General features: G+C 53.6%; 1 protein-coding gene across 4 annotated transcripts; it reads right to left on the reverse strand.

The window, feature by feature from the left end:
- Positions 1-164: 164 nt before the first annotated feature.
- Positions 165-15,173, reverse strand: POU6F1 (POU class 6 homeobox 1). 4 transcript variants are annotated; one of them, XM_030468237.1, is made up of 12 exons: positions 14,843-15,173; positions 10,234-10,324; positions 7,716-7,809; positions 6,841-7,039; positions 4,965-5,089; positions 4,299-4,435; positions 3,391-3,626; positions 2,903-3,031; positions 2,515-2,733; positions 1,919-2,033; positions 1,404-1,575; positions 165-1,248 (listed from the first exon to the last, which is right to left on the reverse strand). In XM_030468237.1, exons 4-12 carry the CDS (start codon positions 6,883-6,885, stop codon positions 903-905), a joined length of 1,524 nt encoding a protein of 507 aa, XP_030324097.1. In that variant the 5' UTR covers positions 6,886-7,039; positions 7,716-7,809; positions 10,234-10,324; positions 14,843-15,173; the 3' UTR covers positions 165-902. The 4 variants fall into 4 exon arrangements, with proteins under 4 accessions (XP_030324097.1, XP_030324095.1, XP_008490481.2 ...); XM_030468235.1 differs by lacking the exon at positions 14,843-15,173 and having other exon boundaries at positions 229-1,248; positions 4,299-4,524; positions 10,238-10,321; XM_008492259.2 differs by lacking the exon at positions 14,843-15,173 and having other exon boundaries at positions 229-1,248; positions 4,299-4,524; positions 10,234-10,312.
- Positions 15,174-19,756: the final 4,583 nt, after the last annotated feature.

Below are 19,756 nucleotides of genomic sequence, written 5' to 3' on the forward strand. Positions count from 1 at the left end.
AGCCGCTTTCCCAAAATCCCGAGTCCTGGTGGCATCGGGAGCCACGGCAGGGTGCAGGAGCAGCCGCCTCCCCAATCCCTCAGGGTTTAAGGACTGGGCAGGGTGAGTGGGGAGCACCCTGCACTCTTCCTTCCCCCCCACTCGGGAAAAAAGGAGAAAGGGAAAGAAAAAATACTGTTTATTTCACACCACTACATCAAGTGCATCAATCTGCCATGTCCCGGGCGCGGTGACCCAGCATCCCCTCCCCAAGCTCTCAACCTCCTCCCTCCAGCCCTCCCCATCGCTCCCCAGGCACGGGATGGAGCCCCCAACCTGCCTGGCACCCTAGTTGAGGGGATGGGTGCTGCCTCTGCGATGGGTTTCACCCCACCAAACCCCTCCTGGGACAGGGGGGAACCCATCACATCCCCACCAACACCCACAGCATCATCCCCGTGGTGGGGGAGGTCACACCAAGCAGCCCCTTGCACTCTGGGGGCAAAGGAGCCTCAAAATCAAGGGGGAGTGACAGGAAATTTGGGCTCACCCCTAGTGAGCCACAAGACTACCTTGGAAAGAAGGGAAAATGGCTCAAAAATGAAAATCACTTCTCTAGGGGGAGGTGGGGGGTGGTTTACACGTGGGGAGCAGGAGAGGCAGCACGTGCAGGCAGAGGGTCCGTCCCCACGCACGTCACAGGCGTGGGGACACACGAGGCAGGCATGACACCCAGTGTGAACACGCTTAGGTCATGTGTGATGTGGAGGGAAGGAGACAGAGAGAGACACACGGGCACGGTGAGGGGGGCAAAGACCCCTGCACCCACCTCAGGGCTTGGGGGACAAAAGGCGGTGGCAAAAGTGCTGATGGCAGGAGGAGGAGGTTGGGCTGGGAGATGTCCCCACGCCCACCCCCCTGCTTTAGGGGATCTGGAACACGTTGAGTTTACTGGTGTTTTTGAGGGTCTGCCGGCGGTTGCAGAACCAGACACGGACGACTTCACGGTCGTAGTTGAGCTCCTTGGCAATCTCAGTGATCTCCTGGCCCGTGGGCAAGGCGTTCTTCTCGAAGTAGGCGTTGAGAGCCTCGATGGCCTGAGGGGTGAAGGAGGTTCGGCGCTTCCGTTTTTTGGAAGGTTCCCCCCCCACGAATTCCATCAGGTTTTGTTGCCCCTCCTGGTTACGCAGCTCAGCTTCGCTCAACCACTTCTCCAGCACTGGTTTCAACTTCTGGGCGCTCTTGGGGGTGATGTCCAACTTCTCAAACCTGCCACGGGCATCAAGAATCCCTCAGGGATGTGACAAGGTGACAAGGTGAATCTCTCAGGGTGACAAGGTGACAAGGTGAATCCCTCAGGGATGTGACAAGGATGTTGGGGGACACCAAAGAGGACACTGTGACCCATTTGGGCCCAACCCTACCTGCAGATAGCTGACTGGCTGTAGGCAGGTCCCTCGGTGGCTGTCAGGGCCTGTCCCACCTGTGTCTGTGTCAGTCCCAGGGACAGGCGTCGGATCTTGAAGTTCTTGGCGAATTCCCGGATCTCCTCCAGGTTAATCCCGTCCTCTTCTGTGCTGTTGGGAGCTGGGGGCTCTGCCGGCGGAGGGACATGGGGGCTGCCATGAAACAGCCCTGGTGCTGCCTCTGTCCTCCCCCCATAATGAAAATCCCCTTTGTTAGGCTTGCGGGGACCCCCAAGGATGCTTCCTCCCCCCATTCCAGGGGATCTCAGTCCCCTCATCCCCCCAGGACCCCTGCATCCTATCCCAAGGGATCCCAGACTCCAGGATCCCTCTCCGCAGGGGATCCCAGTCCCCTCATCCCCCCACTACCCCCCACATCCTCTCCCTATCCCAGGGGATCTCAGACTCCAGGATCCCTCTCCCTAAGGGATCCCAGTCCCCTTATCTCCCCAGTACCCCCCACTATGACTCACTGGAGACCAGCTGGCTGATGGTGGGGGTCTCAGTGCAGGTGATGGGGACAGGCACCGAGGTTTTTGCCACCGGGGCAGGGTTTGCCATCACCACGGCCGGCTGGATGGGCTGCACCTGGGGCAGAGGGGGTGGTCAGCACCCCAGAGAGCAGCTCCCCCTCTTCCAGCACCACGGTTGGGGTGTTCCCTGCCCAACAGCTCCAGCCCTGGGGGAGCAGGAGAGCAGCCACCACGCTGCTCTTGCTTACAGTGGAAGTGAGACAGCCTGGGGCAGATCATACACTGGAACCCACACAGCTCTGTGCTGGGATGGGGGGCACTGGTTTTGGGGTGTCCCACCCTATAGGTTTGGAGATGTCCTGCACCTCTGCTCACACAAGGATGAGACTTGGTCCCTCCCATCCCAGCTGGGAAATTTGGTGGCCCCAGAGAGCAGGGCAGGAAGACAAACGTCCCTGGGATGTTTAAGAGCTCACAAAGTGGTCCCACAGCAATCTGTCTGTCTCCCAGAGGTGCCCCACAGGGACTCAAAGCATCACAACTGGGGACATTTGTTCCTCTGGCCAGTGGCCACCAGCCTGGTGCCCGTGGCTCACCTCACTCTTGGTGGGGGGCTCAGGAGTGCCAGTTTTCTTGACGGTAGCCGCCTGGATGGTGCTGCTAGCCAACGTGGCGATGACCTGGCCCTGGGCATTGAGCAGCAGCTGCGGGGTCACTGCCTGCACCTGCAGGTTCTGGGCTGGCAGAGTGGCTGGGGCAGGGCTGGTTCCTGCCATACCGGGGGGATTCACCACCCAGGGCAGCGTCCCGATCACCTGGGCAGAGGGAGGAGAGCCAGGGCTGGGGGTGTCATCCAGCAAACACCCATCCTCAGGGTGGGAAACACACACCCCCTGGCTGTGTTTGTCTCCTCCTTCCTCCTGGGGGAGAAACAACCCCAAGGAAGGGGGGGGCAGCTGGCAGTGGGTCCCTCCCCAGAGGTACCTGGCCCTGGGCGTTGGTCAGGATCTGGCCTGTGATGCCCTGCACGCTGGAGATGGTGTTGGTGATCACGGGGGTGGCTGCCAAGGAGCCCAGGATCTGGGGTTGGCCCCCCAGGGAAGCTGCACTGATCTGCAGAGAACCGAAAGCTGAGGGTCAGAGACACGGGGGAGCAGCCGGGGCCACCATGTCCCCCCCTCCTGCATGGTCAGCCACCCCCTTCCCCGTGGCAGGTGACTGACTCCTGCCTCGCTGCCGTGGGGGCTGCAATCCCTTGGCATCCATAAATCTATCCCTGAGGCTGTGCATAAAGTACAGGCAGCGGCAGGGAAACTGAGGCAGGGATCTTGCACCATCCCTCGGGAGGTGATGGCTGGATCGGGGTGCTTCATCTCCAAGGAAACACGACTTCTCCTGGCTCTCCACGGCCACGGGAGGCACCGGGTGCCAAACTTGCCCAGCTCCATGCCACGGGCAGCCAGATTCCTTACTATGCCAGGGTTAAAGGCAAATCCAGCCGGCTGGACGGTGATCTGGGTCTGGGGCTCCAAGGGCTTGGCCACGGGTGGGGTTGGTGCTGCAGCGGGCTGTGGCAGGATGGGGGGCTGGCTGGCTGAGGCTGGGAACATCCCGGGGGGCTGGAGGGGGGCTCGGGGCTGGACTGCAGCCTGCAGGGCTGGGACAGGAGGCATGGGAGCTGAGATGGTGGCGTTCAGCACGGCGGCAGCTGCGGGGGGAAGGAGATGGAGACAGAGTGAGCTGGGTACAAGAGGGACAATGGTGGGGCCTCTGCATCACCCCACAGCTCGCTGTCACTTCCCAAAGGGAACTGAATCACCAGGTGATTCCTCTCTGCCCCAGAACCTGTGGAACAGGCAGGGCTGATCTCCCTGCTAAGGCAGGACTGGTCCTGATCCAAAACGCTAGATCTGACCCAAAGCAGGCACTGCCAGCACATGGGGTCAGGGCCACCTCTGAGCTCCTCAGTGCTACAAATCACTCCTGGGCAGGCTCCTTCCCTCACTATAGCTCAAGAAGAGACAACTCCCTCTGAAAGGGAAGGGCAGGAATCCTGCCTGGAGAGGCACCCAAACCCCTTCTCTCACAGCTCTCCCCCTTGCCAAACATCAGCCACTGCAAGGGATGCTACACCCAACCCCTGAACCTCACCCAGGCCTCACCCCCCAACCCCTGAACCTCATCCAGGCCTCACCCCCCAGCCCTGGGTGCTGCCATCACACCCCTGCCCTCCTCTCATGCTCCAGGCACCTTTTGTACGCAGGGAGCCCCAAAAACACGAAGCTTTTTCAGACCCCTCCTGAAAGAGGATGGCCTGGATTTGACACAAACTGGGGGGAGAGGAATTAAGGAGGCTGCAAAGCAGAAGGGCACGGGTTACCTTGCAGATTGGCTACAGGTGATTTGAAAATTCCCCCTGTAGGAGAAGCAGCCGTCAATCCGGGGAGGGCAGCGACCGTTGCTGTAGGAAATGTCCACACAGCCAGCCCCTGCTGACCTGCCACTTGACCTGCAATACTGATGGGGATAAGAAGAGGTTGAGTAACTGTCCCTGCTGGAACCATTACTCCTGTCACAACTGTTGCTAAGTTTTCCTGAGTCAAGACCTGCAAGAGTAAACAAGATTTAAAAAAGAACACAAATCAACGCCACTGCAGACAGCATCAGCGGAACAAAAGTCTTTGCAAAAGGGGGCTGCAGCCCCCGTGGCTGGGCAGCCCAGGGTCCCCTCCCATCTCAGCAGCTGGGATCCCAGCTCTGTGGAGCCCTTTCTCCTTCTGGGGAGACAAGGGGGATCTCCCCACCTCCCAAACCACCCCGACTCTGCATTCCTGGCAGCACCTCGGTGGCACGAGGCCCTTGGCGAGGGCACCAAGCAGAAGGAACCCGCTTTGGTTCGGGGCATAGATCCTACACCCCGTGCCACAAGCAGCTCCCTCTGCCCTCAGGTTTGCCTACAGCAAGCAGGGGTCCCCCCCAGACGTCTGCCCCCCACTCCACCCCTCTCCCACTCTCCCCTCACATTCCGTGGCCGTGGGGTAGTTACCTGTGGGGTGGCCTGCAGGGCCAGTGGGGCCAATGTCTGTGTCTGCTGGCTCGTGGTGTGGCTGAAGGTGCTGATGGAGGGGACGGTGCTGGGGGATGCTCTGGCTTCCAGTTTGGTTTTTTCTCCTGGAGAAAAACAGAGGAGAGATGTTGGAGTGGATGCTGCTTGGCTGGGCAGCTCGTCCGCACCAAGGATGGGGATGAGGGTAAAGGGGGCACCCAAATTCCACACACCCAGAGCATGAATACCCTCTGAAGGGTGTCCCAGGTGAGCAGCATGGAGTCACCCAACGTGGGGTGTCCCCAGGAGGTCCCCTGAGGTTGGGTCACCCTGAGCCAGGTCCAAGGGTGCAGGGGAGGCTGCCTGAGGGCTTCTTATGGGATGTTTTGGAGGAGAAGGAGGGAGAAGGGAGAGGTTTGGGGAGTAAGTGTGGGAAAGAGGGAGGTTGAGGGGAGAGAAGAAGGAGTGGTGGTTGTGTGAGTGGTTTGCTGGGCTGTGGGCACCTCTTTCAGGCTGTCGGATCCAGCGGGAGAGATTTTCCTCCACCAGCAGCCGGCTCCAAAATTAGCAGCAATTAAAGCGGTGTCAGCCCCTGAGCTTGCTCCCCGGGAAGGGAGAGCTGGAAAAAGGGAAGGGACCTCAATCACCCGGCCAGCAGCTGGCAGAGGGGGAAGGAACTTCGTTTGGTGTCTCTCAACCTCCTGCCCAAATTCACAGACTATGTTCATCTTCCTGAGTTATCACCAATAAGAGAAAGAGTGGCTCCTAATCCATGTTTATTACCTGTGTTTTTTGGGGAGATCTCTTATTCTGCTCAGCTTCTAATAATGACAAGCCTTGAGTACAAAATCCACTTAATTCTCTTCAATTTTTTGTAACAACAAAACCACCCTTTTCCTGCTTTTTCCTTCGGCAGAAAAAAGTTTTACCAAATAAATACTTTCCTCAGCTAAAAGCCAGGCATTTCTTGGCTTTTATTCTTCACTCAGATATAACTGCAGGTCTGGAAGATTTTTAAAAGCCTTTTTTGTTTTGTTTGACATTTCCTACCAAGCCCAAGCACTGATCACACAGCCCGTGCTATGGGGCAGTGATGAGTTTTGTGCAGGGCTCCAAGGCTTGAGCATCCCCCAACTCATTTCCTCCTCTCACCAACCAGCCTCAAACAAACTACATCCTGCCTTTTTTTTATTTGGTTGGTTATTTTTGTTCTTTTTTTCTTTGTTTTTTACAAAAGTGCAGGAATCTGGGAGTGTCCTGGAGGTGACACCAAGAGAAAAGTCCTGTGAACAACTTGGCAGGAGAGGGGACAGCACAGGGGCACTTGCAGGCAGGCTCAGGATGGATCTGCAGGAGGACTGGCCAAAACCAGCAAGGAATGAAGTGGAAATCTCTCCCAAAAACCTCTTTCCAGAGCTGCATTCCTCCCCACAGTGAGCTCCAGGCACCCCAGGAAAGGGGGAGAGGAACCCCAAGCCCCTGCTCTATGCTGCTGAAGGAAAAATGCTCTGCCCTGCAAAACTTCCGATCCAGAAACATCCTCTCCATTTTAAGCTGCTGTTTCAGGACTGCCCTCAATGCAGGAAGCTTTTCCCCACAAAACTTCTCATCCAGAAACATCCTCTCCAATTTAAGCTGCTGTTCAAGAATTGCCCTCAATGCAGGAAGCTTTTCCCCACCACTTATGTTTGTTTTTTTTTTTAACTCCTGTGTTTGGTACCAGGATGCCACAGAGCAGGGTGTGTGTCTGGCTCTGCCTGCCCATCACCCTCCCTTCCCCTCCTGCCTCCAACCCTTGGGTCCAGAGTCCATTTCTCCTGCAGGGATGGGACAAGGGCAGGAAAGGGATGAGCCCCAGGGACAGAAAACATCTTACCAGCCACCTCCCCGCTGCAGGGGCTCTGGGTGCTGGGCAGCCCATCTGCTCTGCCCACCTGAGTGGGCTCTCCCAGGGAGCCTCCTGTTACCTCCCCTGGGGACATTTTCAAGGGTTTCTGGTCCTCCTCGGATGAGAGTGGGGTATCCACGCCGACTTCCAGCACTCGGATAGTTTCATGGCTGGACATGACAATAACCTGCAAATTTGCCCCAAAATGTCCATCAGCTACGAGGCACCTGACCCCCCATCCCCACCCAAGTGGTGTCCCCAAGGCAAAGCAAAGCAAAACCCTGCCCTGCAGGACATGGCAACCCCTAAAACAAAGCAGGCAGAGGCATTCCTGTCCCCTTGAGGAGGGGGACCCCAGCCTCACCAGCACCTCACTGGTACTGGCCCAGTTCTGGGCTCTGATGACACCAGCAGAACCAGCAGCACTGGAGTGAGTGCTGATCTGCAGCCCCATGGCTCTGCCCCGGGTCAAGCAAGGACTCTGCATCACATCATGTCCCCTGTGGGACATTATTTGGGGACAAGCAGAGAGAAGTGCTGCCCCTCCAGCTCTCCCATGGCTGCTGGCCATGCAAAGGTCCCTTGCAAACAGCACCCACAGCCCCACCAGGCTGCCCAGATCAGACCTTTGCTCCTCATCATTAGAAACCACTAACATGAGGCAGCCAAGCTCCAAAAGATGGAGCTGAACATCTGCACCCCCAGCCAGGGGGACAAACAGGTTGTGAGCATGGGGCAGGTACCCAAGGGGTGGTTTCACCCCATGCAGTGTAGCTCAGGCTGCTGCCAAACCCCAGCCCTTCAGCTCCCCCAGTTTTGGGGTGCAAAGGGGAGCCAGGGGATGGAGCTGGTGGGGCCCATACCTGCTCATTGACCATCAGGGAAGCCTCCTGGGGCTGCACAGCTTCAGCATCCATGGTGTCCCAGGAGAGGGAGAGGACTCAGACCTTTCACATGCTGCAAGCAGGGGACACAGGAAAGTCTTGTCACCCACCCCATGATAGGCTCAGGGGTCACACATTGCCTCAACTCAGAGCAAACCTGGTCTCTCCCACCACCTCCCTACTTGCCTCTGGCACAACCATCCCCCCTCTCCCCCTCTGTGCTGAAAACCACAGCTGAAAGTCAGGGCAGTGCAGAGTTTGCCCTCCTGCCCCACACCTTAGGGTTGGCTTTGGCATCTCTGCTACCTCCCAGCACCTCCTGTCCTCCTGGCACAGACCTGGGGAGTGTAATTTGTTGGGGAAGCATCAGATGTACAAGCAGCAGAACAATGGAAGGATCATTCCAAGGGCCAAACCTTTCCCCCCTCTCCTCTCCCTCTGGGAGATGAGGATGCAATTCCTACAGCCTGGCTGAAAACCCAAAAAAAACCCAGACAGAGCCCTGAGAAGGTCCCCAAAGTCCCTACATGACACTTTGCAGCTCTCCCAAGCCCCTGATACTGGGCACAAGGAGACTCAATCTCCCCCTTTTTCCTGAGGGGACCTAAATTAATGGGGATACTGGTGAAATGAGGGAAGAGGATGGAGGGAAGGGGCTTAGCCCACCTCTTCAAGACAACTCTTCTTCCAGTGCCCTTCATTAGCTCATTTGGTCGTGTCTTGGCCTCTCAGTGCCTTGAAGAACCATAACTGCCTTTATCAGGAGCTGATGAATCTTTTATTAGGGACATCTCAGGGATGTGTTTAACCAGCCAGCCTGGATGACACTCAGAATTACCCAGTGCATGTGTGAAGGTGTTCTTGTTTCTGTAACTACTCAGGAGGAGCCTGAGGGCAAATTGATGCTGGGATGTGCAGCCAGACCCCAAAATGCACCAGTTTGGGTGCTGACCATCCCTGTGCTTGGTCCTAACCCTGTCTGTACCCCCCAAGGCCTCACACAGCCTCCTGCCCTCTGCAAATCTGAGCATGTGAAAGAGGCAGAGTTCAGGCAGAGCCACCCTGGGTTCCTAACTCATCCAAAAGGGGAATTTCAGTCCCAAACTTGTGGGACTGCATCTCATCTGTCTGTTTTAATCTCTGCCAGGGAATCTGCATCCCCTGCTGCTCTGCTCCTCTGTGATACTTGGGCCCATCACATCAGCCAAGGAGGCACTTCCAGAATCCAGAAAATATTTCCCTGCAGCTGTTTTCTAAGCCCTTTATCATTTCCCTGTGTCTCAGGAGCCACCAAGCTCCTGCTGAGGCCACTGAGTGTATCCTGAGATGGAGATGGCATTTCTATGCAATTAGGAACCAGAGTTCTTGGGATCCTGCTGATCCAAGGGGGCCTAAATTGAATTAAGAGCCAAATTCTCATTTGAAATTCAACATGCTGAGCATCTCATTCCCTTTTGTACACAACACTCATTTTTTTTTTATCTGCAGCAAAGTGACACTTGGGGGCCCAGCAGAGATGAGGGGACTTCCTTCACCCTCTTCCTTGGCCCTGCCAGGCTCAACCCAAAACTTCAGGCAAGACCCAGAAACATCCTTTGTGGCAGATTTGGGGAGGAATTTCAGAGCAGAGAGTGTCTGATCTCTGGTAACTCCTGTGAATTTTCCAACCTGGTGCAGAAAACCACCCTGGGATGCCAGTGCATCGTTTAATTAACAATTTATTTTAGTTTTGAATAGAGCAAGGGACAACTGAGTGGTTTATGCAGGCAGCTGGTATGATAAAAAGTTAATGAGCTCTCTCCAGCAGCCAGAACCCAGCAAATGGTGAGAAAGGCAGAGCAAGAACTCCCTGTGCAGGCAAACCAGCAAAGCCAAGGTACAAAGTGTCCCATCAAGGGAAGGGAAATGCTCCAGAGGAACCTTCTGAACTTTTCTGGAGAGCAGCAGGCAAGGGGAAAGGATGTTGGGGACACAAAAGGGGGGTGTGAGCCTATGTTCTGCTGAATTCACCCCACAAGGAATGCTCCAGGTAGCTGCTCTGTGTCACTTTATCTTCCCTCTGGCCCAGCCCTTGGGGTTTTGCTAATGAGGGTCGAGCCCCCTGAGTTTTGGAGCAGCTTTTTCCTCCCCCTGAGCCCGGAAGAGGTGGGAAAGCTTCCTGCCCTCATCCCATCACCTTCCTGCTTCCATCCTTGCCACCCCAGGGATCTCTCCCCAATTCCTACACAAGGGACCTCATCAGAGGAGGCAGCTGAGCCCAAATGGGAAGACAAGGACACAGTGGCTGCAGCTGACAGGGACTTTTTGGAGCTTTTTGGGATATGGGGAGACCCCTCCTGCACACCCAAACCCACTCATGGTTTTGCACAGTCTTCATAAGGCTACCACAGAGCAGGGCTTGGGGTGGATGGGGAGCACAGAGCTGGGATCCCCCAGGAATACTGCAGTGGTTTGGGGGGCAGCGTGGGGGAAAAGTGGGAGGCAGCCCCATACTCACTCACTGGTTGTTCTGGGATGAAGGGACACTCCAGACAGGAGACAGGGGCTGGGTGCTCTGTTCTGCTCTTCAGGAGGGCTGATGGGTGAAGCTGTTGGGAAAAAAAAAACCCAGAGCTGCCTCAGTGCCCAGCTCAAGCTACAGGGACAACTCAAGAGCATCCCCAGCCCCAGGGATGACAAATCCTCCCTCATCACTCCTGCAAGCTGTCCTCAAGCCAGCAGCACTGAAAAGTTAAAGGACATCTTGGATTTGAATTCTGGTGCCCCAAGGAGCCCAGACCCCACTTGTCACCCCTTCCCATTGCCTGTCCCCAAGGGGGGTCTGACACCCAGTGTACAACAACCCAACCACACACACACAATTTTGGGTTGAATTTTAATTCCTGGCTGCAGAGAGAGGTGCTGGGCAGGAGGCAGAGAGGTCACCCCCCCCCCCCCCAGAAAGCATCTTTTATCCACAGAAAAATGCAAACCTACTTTATTTCCAGTTATATTCTATCACTAATATTGGTTAACTAGTTCTTAGCTTCCTGAAGTGGCAGTGCTTCATCCTTTCAGGACATATGCTCCAAAAGTTGGGGGGGGGTTTGTTAGCAGCCTAGGGGTGTGTATTTTAGTATTCTAATAGTATGTTAATGAGGTAAGGCCAATTAGTCAGAGCTTTTTATTGGGTGTTTCTACCTCACACCAAGCTAAGTTGTAGGAGTATTCCCTTTCATCTCTTCTCTTGGCCTCTTTTCAAGGACAGGTTGTTGACTCCCAGGAAAGTTTCTTCTCCAGTTCCCAGTATTTTTTTTTTCAGTCTTTTCTGAAAATTCTGTGTGCTTCTGTTCTCTTACATGATTTTCTTTCCCCAAATTTTACTTGTTTTAATTAGTAGGTGACATCCCATCGACTTCAGCCTCTCTCAGCACCACAGATTTATCCCAGCCAGAGTGGTCAGAGCCTGAAAGGGGTGGGTGATGTCCCTGTCTCTCTGATTTATCTTTGCATCAGCCTCACCAGGCCTGCCCCATGGGAGAAAAGTCAAATAACACGGAGAGAAAAGAGAGATTTTTTTCCTTGCTACCATGCAAAGAGACCAACTAGTGCCCTGGATGATTAAACAGATATTTCACAACATTTCAACAATTTGGTGGTATGCTTTGGATTTGGGACTCAGCTTCCTCTCCTCCAGCAGACACGTGGAGGTCAGCAGCCCCATTTCATGACGTTTCTCCACACTTTATTATATATATTTTTTTTTTTTTAATTAATGGGACAAATCATTCCTCCAAATGGTGGTGCTAAGTGCACATGGCAAGGTGACAGCCATTTTGCAACAGATGGCCACAAGAAAATTAAATGCACAAAATAATAATATTTAAAAGGAAAAAAAGAAGAAGGGGGGGGGGAAGGGAAGGATAATTTAAGATGCTCCGAGTCTCACTGTGAATATAATTGCTGTGTTAATTACAAGTGTTGATGAGTCAGAGATGTAGCCACTTAGATCCCAGGTGGGTGGAAAGCTAAATTTGAACCAACTTGCCACAGGTAAGAAACCCTAAGAGGTTAATTAAACCTGCTCCACCAAGAAGACATTTTGGATGTGGCTACAGCTGGTTAATTACTTGATGTCATTATCCTGGATTAATTCCTTTGGATGGACACTGATCCCAGGCTGAGGAGGGTGAAGGTGCCATAAGCAGACACGAGCTCCAAAGATGAGCCCTAAAGGCTCCTGAACCACCAGCTCCTGCCCAAGGACACAGTCACAGCCCAACACAGACACCCCTGGACCTCCCAGTAAAAAGTGGAGGACCACCAGTACAAAGTGGACTGGTCCAGGTTGAGGTCACATTCCTGGGAAATGAAGCCATCAAAGCCCCAAGCATCCCTCACCCCCATCTCACCAACTCTCATGACTTTTCTTCAACCCCATTCAGAGCACAAAGATCCAGGCTGGCAATGATGCCACCAGAGGGAATTATTTTTCAGAGAGTATTTCCAGGTCTCACAGCAGCAGAGACCTGGACCACAGTGTCCCTCTCCTTGCAAATCAGCTTCCCTCTTAAAAATTACTTTCTACCCTTGTAAAATTCATTGATTTTAAGCCTTTACTGTGTTCACTGATGAGGAAACTGAGGCAGGGGGTGAGATGGGACACATTGCCCCCAACAGACCTTAAACCCATCCATCTCCAGCAGAAATAAGAGGGCAGCCAGCCTGGCAAGCATCCCTGCAGCCAGGAAGAAACAGAAAACCAGCCTCTGATTCCAAACCATTACAATTAAGCAGCAGAATGATGTAAATAAAATTTCCACCCCAATTTTCCCCGTTCTTTTTCTCAGCACTCCTCGTTCACATAACTTCATGCCTACAAAACCCTGCGCCAAGGTTAGGGCAGCTGAATCCCAAAGCAGAGATCAGAAAGAAAACTCAACTACCAGCCCAACCCCAACCAAAAGGTGCAGCCAGGGCCACCTGGGGACAATCATTAAAGTTTATCATTAAAGCAACCCATGTGGCTACATTAAGCTGGATGCCTGGCCATGGGGAGTTTGCTGGGGCAGGAATTTGCATCTGTGGAGCAATGGAGCTGCAGAGATGTAGAGGGCACTTCCCTGCCTGGATTATCTCATTCCAGGGATACAGAGAGCACGGGAAGGGAAGATGGAGAGGTTGGCTGGCAGCAGTTTGGCCCCAGCCTTAATAATTCTGCAAGTGCAGCTCAGTCTGGCACCCCAATCCCTAGGACAAATACAGGGGATCCTTGAATTGCTGCAGCAGGGAGGAGGAAATGCCCAGTGGAGCGTCCCAAAACCTGCTTCAAAAAAGGGTGAAACCCCCAAACCAGTTGACCAGCATCCCCTGCCAGCTTGGCAGTTTCACTGTTATTTGCAAAATCCTCTTGGAGCCACTAAAGGACCCATTTTTTCTCTTGGCCATGAAGATGCTTGTGAGATTGGGATGCTCCATCTCCCTCTGCTACTCCTGGGCTGCCCAGCCCTGCTTGAACCTCTTCATCTTTGCTTTGCCACCCACCTTCATGGGGGTTTGGAGGCAAAAGCTTGATCCCCCCCCCCAAAATCTTGCCTGTTTGGCTGTGCCAGGGGTGATGGGGCTCCCTTTTTCCCCGCCTCTTTGCAATGCCAACCCCAGCCAGCTCCTCCTGCCAGCCAGATCACCTTACACTGACTTCCCAGGAATCTGCTCCTTTCTCCAGAGAGATGGAAAAGTATTTTTATTCCCTATCCAGAGAGGGAGGAGATGACGGGATTAAGTTCACCTCCCAAGGTCATCCCAGAGGAGCGGGGCAAAACCAGGAGCAGATTTGGGACCTCCCACGCCAGTGCTCTTGGATGCTCCCAAAAGAGCACCCGGAGCATCCATCACTCTGTGTCCACCCAGCGCCTCGGGGCTGGAACAAAAAATAATCGAGGACCCAGGACACCTCGGGGGGGACATCGTCCAGAGCTCAGGGGTCACAGGACCCCCCTGGTGAGCCCCCAGTCCTGGGGGAGCAGCCCAATGCCTCTCATCGCCACTTCCAGGGCTTTTTAAGGCGGGTTCAGCGAAAGAACCAAGCCTGACCCCGAGGTGGCAGCAGGCACTGGGGGGGGGACACACACACAGAGCCCCTCGAACCCCGAGGAAGGAGCGAACTCAGCCCCTTCATCCCACTTCTCAGCTCCCTGGATTGTCGGGATCCCCTGTGCTATCGGGGGGGAATCTCCCCAGCCCCCCTCAAACACACCTCGAGGGGTTCAAGGGTGACGGTGAGAGCTGCCCCCAGCCCCCTGCCCGCCCGCCCCCCCGGGCGCGGGGGCATCACAGCACCTCATGCCTTGCCCCACACCCTGCAGGGGCACCCCAAAATCGCCCTCTACCCTCCCAGTCCTACTCTCCATCCACTCCCCAGCTGCAGCAGACACCTCCCCGCAGCTCTGCCCACCCCCCCGAGCACCCTGCGCACCCAAATCCCTGCCTGGCACCTGCACCCACCTCAAGGGCAGGGCCACTCCTTCGTCTCCCACCCTGGGGGTCCCTTTGGGGGACCTCAACGCTGTCCTGCCACCCCTCCAGCGTGGTTCACCCCCAGCTCTGTTCTTCCTCTCCTGCACCCCAAAACCCAAGTCCCACAGCCCTCAATTTCTCCTGTCCATCCCCCCCCCCCGTCTCCCCAGAGCACTCAGCTCCTTTCCCTGCCTCGCTGCCCTTTTTCCTCCCTTCCTGGACACCCCCAGTTGCGGGGTTCCCCCAGGGACCCCCATCCTGTCTCCCCTAATCCTACTCCCCCATCTCCATTCCCACTCTTACCGTGCAGCCCCCCCCCCCAGTTTCTTCCCCATCTACCACTCCCCAAACCCAGTGCCCCCCCCTCCGCATACCACTGCCCCCCCAAACCCTACCGAGCCTCCTTTTCCAAAAAAATCCCCCCACCCCCCCCCCAAAGCCCCATTTCACACACACCCCCAGCGCTGTACCCCGTTTCCGCCGCTTTCCCCCTCCTCCCCCCCAATCCCTCTTTATCATAAATATATAAATTATGCTAATTACGGCATTGCATATTCACCGCGGCGGGACCCGCCGCCCCCCGCCCGGCCCCGCTCCGGCCCCGCACTCACCGCACCGCAGGGGCCGAGCTCCCGCCTTTGTGGGGGGGGACGCGGCCGGGGGTCTCCGCGCTGCTCCGCGCCGCTCCGCGCCTTCCCCTCTGCCGGGGAATAATTAAAAATTCATCTCACAGCGGCGGCGGCGGCGGCACAAAGGGGGAGGGAGGCACCGGGGGGGGAGGCGGGAGGCGGCCCCGGGACCCCTGAGCTTTGCGGGACCCCCTCGGAAAGGGTCAGGTTGGAGGGAGGGGGGTGCAGGAGGATGGGTTGCGGTGTGGGTTTTTTCTTTTTTTTTCCGCGGGGTTAAGTGTTGGGTTTGTTGAGGTTTTTTTCCCTCCTCCCGGGGATTTTTTAGCTGCTGCGTCATGAACATAATTTATGCGCAGGCCTTTGCCGCAGCCGCGGGGCTGCCGCGCTCCCCGCCGCCACCGGGGGCGCACGGAACCCCCCCCACATCACAGACACCCGGAACGGAGCGGATCCCCCAGCCCTGACATCCCCCAGAGACACAGCCCAACCATCTCCAGAACTCCCCAGCTAGAGACTTCCTTGACACCCCCTAACCCCAAACTGCCCCGAGACCCCCAAACCAGAGCTTCCGAGGTCCCCCAGCTACACCTCCCCCCAGGCCCCAGTCCTGACACCCCCAAACCAGAGCCCCTTCAGGCCTCAAAGAGCCCCCCCAACCAGGGTTCACTCCAGACCCCCAAACCAGAACCCTCATCCCTGGCATCCTGCAACCCCCAGGTCCTCAAACCTGGTATCCCAAAAGTCAGACCTCTGCAACTTGGGACTCCCCAAAAGCACAACACACCCCAATTAGAGCATTCCCAAATCCCAAACTCCCCCCAAAACAAGAGCACTTCAAACCTGGAGATCCCTCAGGCTCCCCCCAGCCCAGAGACACCCCCAAACCTTGTCTGGAGCTGCCCTCAGCTTGGAGACCTCAAACCCATCACAAACTCAGAACACCCCTAAACCCAGATACACACCCCCAAACTTAGAGCCAAAAATCCCAGATGTCCTCAGTCAGTCCTGTCCCCCAAACCCAAAAGCTCCCAAAAGCCAAATACTGGAGCCCAAATCACTGTTATTTTCCTCCACACACCTCCCCAAATCCCAGACCAAATCTCACCTGTAAGGTGAGGCCCTGGTGATGCTAAGAGACCCCACAGCAGGATGTTGCCCCTTTTGCCTCCCAAGGAGGTTTTCCTGCAAGACTCATCAGATCCTCCAAGCCCCAAATGCTCCGAGTTCCAGAGTCCCCTGAAGCCCAGAATCTGAAACCTCAGACTCCTCCAGCCCCATTTAATCCCTGACTCCTCCTGATTCTGTCCCCAGCAGTCACCCAAAGTTTTGGGGTCACCTTTTGCCAGCTTCAAGCATCCCTGTCCCCAAGGTGGGTGCCAGGAGGATTGAGTGCCTGTCTCTGCATCACCCCAAGGAGCATCATCCCTTCTGACCCCAGCTCTGAACCAGCTCATCAAGCCCTAATACAGCATTTCATCATCATCATCAGTTAATGCATTAATCATCACATTAGCATGAACCACTCCAGGGCAACACAAAGGACTAAATTTGTCCCCCCACACACCCCATTATTTGCTTTCCTCCACAGCTTGGGATAAGAGCCCTGGTGCCAAACCTGCTGCCCTGCCAGGGCTCAGGGCTTTCCTCTAAAGTGATCAAACCCCACAAAAAAAACTTCCTGAGGCTTTCAAATGGTAGCTGGAGGCAGGGCCTGGCTGGGGCCTGCCTTCCCCTAGGGATGCTCCAACTTCCTGCATCCCACCCTGGTTGGGATCCTGCTCCCTGGGTCTGATCCTCTGGGGCTCCACATCCCAGGGGGGAGCTGAGCCCCTTGCCCTACCTTGGGTCTGAAATAGTTTGGGGGGGGGTTGGACACCCCTTAGAGCTGCTCTGAAAATCAGATGGATCCCTGACCCCCATCTACAGGACCTTGGGATACCCTGGGACCACAGTTTGGGAGCTTCAGGGATGCTCTGGGAACGAGGCAAGACACAGAAAAGTAACATAAAATGAGGATGTGATTTGCTTCTGGGGGGCTCCAAAAGGGAATATTTTACCAAAGGCTCTCCAAATCCTACCAATAATTTTGATTTCTTGGTGTGACCACGCAAGCTGCTCATGAATTCGTCCCTGGAACTTGTCTGCCAGTTTAGAGGGACATTTTTTTTTAATATTTGAGTGAAGGTGCAAAGAAATAAGTGCCACAAAGGGAACTTGGGTGCCCCTTTAACCTCGTCACTACAGAATTAAAAGAAGGAAGAGAACTATTTCTGTAATTTCCAAGCTCATTAGAAGCACAGGTGCAATTCTGTGGCTTTTCAAGGCAACTTATGGACCAATTATAGTTTGAAATAATTAAAAAGAAAGGAAGCCAAGTCTATTATCTTGCATTCTGTATTTTTTAAGAGGTTTCAAATTGTAACCTTATCTCCTGGAAGGAAATAAAGGAGGAAAATAAAGGACAAAACCTCCAACATCACATCTCACTCATTGGTACCTCTTAAAAATGAGCTCACCTTGATGAAGCCAAATTATTTCTGCTCCTTTCCCATCCCTATTCCCTGGAATTAATTGCACTGTTTGTCTTCCCTGGAGGAAAAGTTCCTGTTACCCCACAGCCCCTCTGGTGGAATTCACCACGAGACACCCACACCCCACTCCCACAGCAGCTCCTCTGCAGAAACCTCCACTGGGAGGGATGGGACAGGCACTTAAAAAGTGCCAGAATATTTTCCTCCCAAGGCTGAGCCCATCCCATGCCCTCTCCTTAATGCACAGGAAGATTTCTGGAGTTACCATCACTCAGAGCAGCCTCTTAGTCCCAGTTTCATTATTTTAATGTTCAGAGCTGCTCAGCAGCTCCAGCCCAGGCTGAGATTTAAGAGGAATTAAGCGAGGACTTAATGCCCAGGTTAATAGTGAAGCACAAATCCTGGTGAACAGGTCCACATCCTCATTAATAATCAAATTAAATATTTTACAGGATCTCTGCCCCATTACAGCTTTTATTTGCAACTCTAGCACGACTCAGCCCAGAGCCTGGTTTGCATCTGATGATGAATATTTAAATACTTGCAGCTAGTTGGATTTCAGGCTCATTTGCATACATTGGCATAATAGCTAATAGAATGCACATGGAGAAAAGGGTGCACAGTGCATTTTTAATTTTCCTTGAAGAGAACTTGATTTTATGAGTGCTGAACCTTTTTTTTTTTTTCCCTTCAGGAAAAGAGCTGATTTGGAAGGGGAAGGGGGGTTTCATTAACTCTTTCATAGAAAGAACAAGAAAAAACCAAAATGCTGAGGGCCAGGCTGCATCTCCTTTGTTCCAGAACTTGCTCTGCCACAGAGAAACCTTGGTGTCTGACAAATTATTATCTTTTGCTGTCCTGAAAGTGCAGAAAAAGGGAGCCAGGGTTTTATTTGGCTTCCCAGGCTGCTCCAAAGGGACTCCAGCTGCTCAGAAACGTCCTGAACCTGAGCTTTAAAGACTTTTTAAAGACTGCAGTAGGATTTAAGGTGGTTTGGTTCTTCCCTTCAAGCTGGAAACAGGCTCTAGAATTTTCATTTTGTTTTCAATTTTTTTTTTCAGGCCACTTTGAAGTGCTGGGTAAAGTCTGGTCCTGCCAAAGCCAAGGACAGAACCCCTCTTGATTTCCATGAAGCATTTTCCCAGGGTGGAAGAGAAGAATCCAGCTGCTTTTTCATGATTTTTATGGAATTAATTATAACCCTACACCCACTTCCAGTTCTTCTTACTCACAGGAGCAAAAAAAGTTTCACAAAAAGGTGTCTGCTGGGAAGCCCACAGATCCCAGCTGGATTTCTCCCTGGTACAGCTTATTTTAAGGAATAATCCTGGATCATAATTCCTGAATTTAAGGAATAATGCAAAGGAATAATCCTGGGCAGCTCTCCTTCTAGTCGAGGGTTAAACATCTCTGTGTAAATAAAAACTTCCAGCCTGGGCACAAAGTTCTCTGGCACCCAGCCAGAATCTGCCTCAGTTTCTCCAGGTCTGGAGGCACAAGACAACTCCTGAGCTGATTTTTCAGAGCTTTTTGACTTTTACTGGAGGTTTTTGGTTTTTTTTTTTCCTCTTGGGAGTCCCAAGAGGCCCTTAAAGGAGGTAAAACAGTGATAAAAATAAAACCAAACCCAAGGGATTTGAAGGTAGGTGCCTCCTGAAGAGCCAGGTCCCACTGAATAGAAACTTATTCCCCTTTTTAAGTGTTGTCCACTCTTCCTCTGCATGGAAGCTTTTTGTGGAATGACAACAGAACGATGGAAAAAAGGCACTTTTAGTAGAAAAAATCAGGGTCTGAAGCCAGGAGCTGCTGGGCTTAACCCTGAGCAGCTCCAGGGCTTGGCAGGGTTTAATTTCCAAAGAAATCTGGGCTCAGTCTCTCTGAAATCCCCTTCCCAGAACTTCTCTGCCCTTTTCTTCCTTCCTGCACAGTTATTTACACCCCACCTCCCTCCACGATTCCGTGGGCAGCTTTCAAACTCTCTCCTCTCCCACTTTAAAGGGTAAATTTATTTTTTTTTTTAATGTTTCCTGCACAGTTGCAAGGTGAAAAACATTTTCCAGGCATGAATTATTGATGAAGGCACAGGAGCCAACGTGCATATTCATCAGGCAGCCAGTACATTATTCATGAGCAGTTCACCTCAATAGGGACAAGAACAATGATATTCTTGATTGAGATGCCTGAAAATCAGCTTGAAAAAGAGCCCATAAAATTCTGGCCAAAATGCAGCCAAGGAAGTCAACCAGAATCACCCAAAATGGGGGATGGGGGGGGAGAGTGGCAGGGGGGGAATTCTACACTTTAAATGAGGCTTTAGCATGGTCCTTTAAGTGCCAGCTGTAGATTTTATTTTTAAAATAAATAA

This window comes from Calypte anna, chromosome 33 (assembly GCF_003957555.1).
Source record: "Calypte anna isolate BGI_N300 chromosome 33, bCalAnn1_v1.p, whole genome shotgun sequence".
Classification (NCBI taxonomy): Eukaryota; Metazoa; Chordata; class Aves; order Apodiformes; family Trochilidae; genus Calypte; species Calypte anna.

Excerpts from the sequence above, each read along its gene's own strand:
- POU6F1 (XM_030468235.1), bottom strand. The coding sequence starts at position 7,769 with ATGGATGCTGAAGCTGTGCAGCCCCAGGAGGCTTCCCTGATGGTCAAT. Across the intron at positions 3,032-3,390 it reads TTGCCTTTAACCCTGGCATA|ATCAGTGCAGCTTCCCTGGG; the intron begins GTAAGGAATCTG and ends GGTTCTCTGCAG. Across the intron at positions 2,734-2,902 it reads TGACCAACGCCCAGGGCCAG|GTGATCGGGACGCTGCCCTG; the intron begins GTACCTCTGGGG and ends CCCTCTGCCCAG.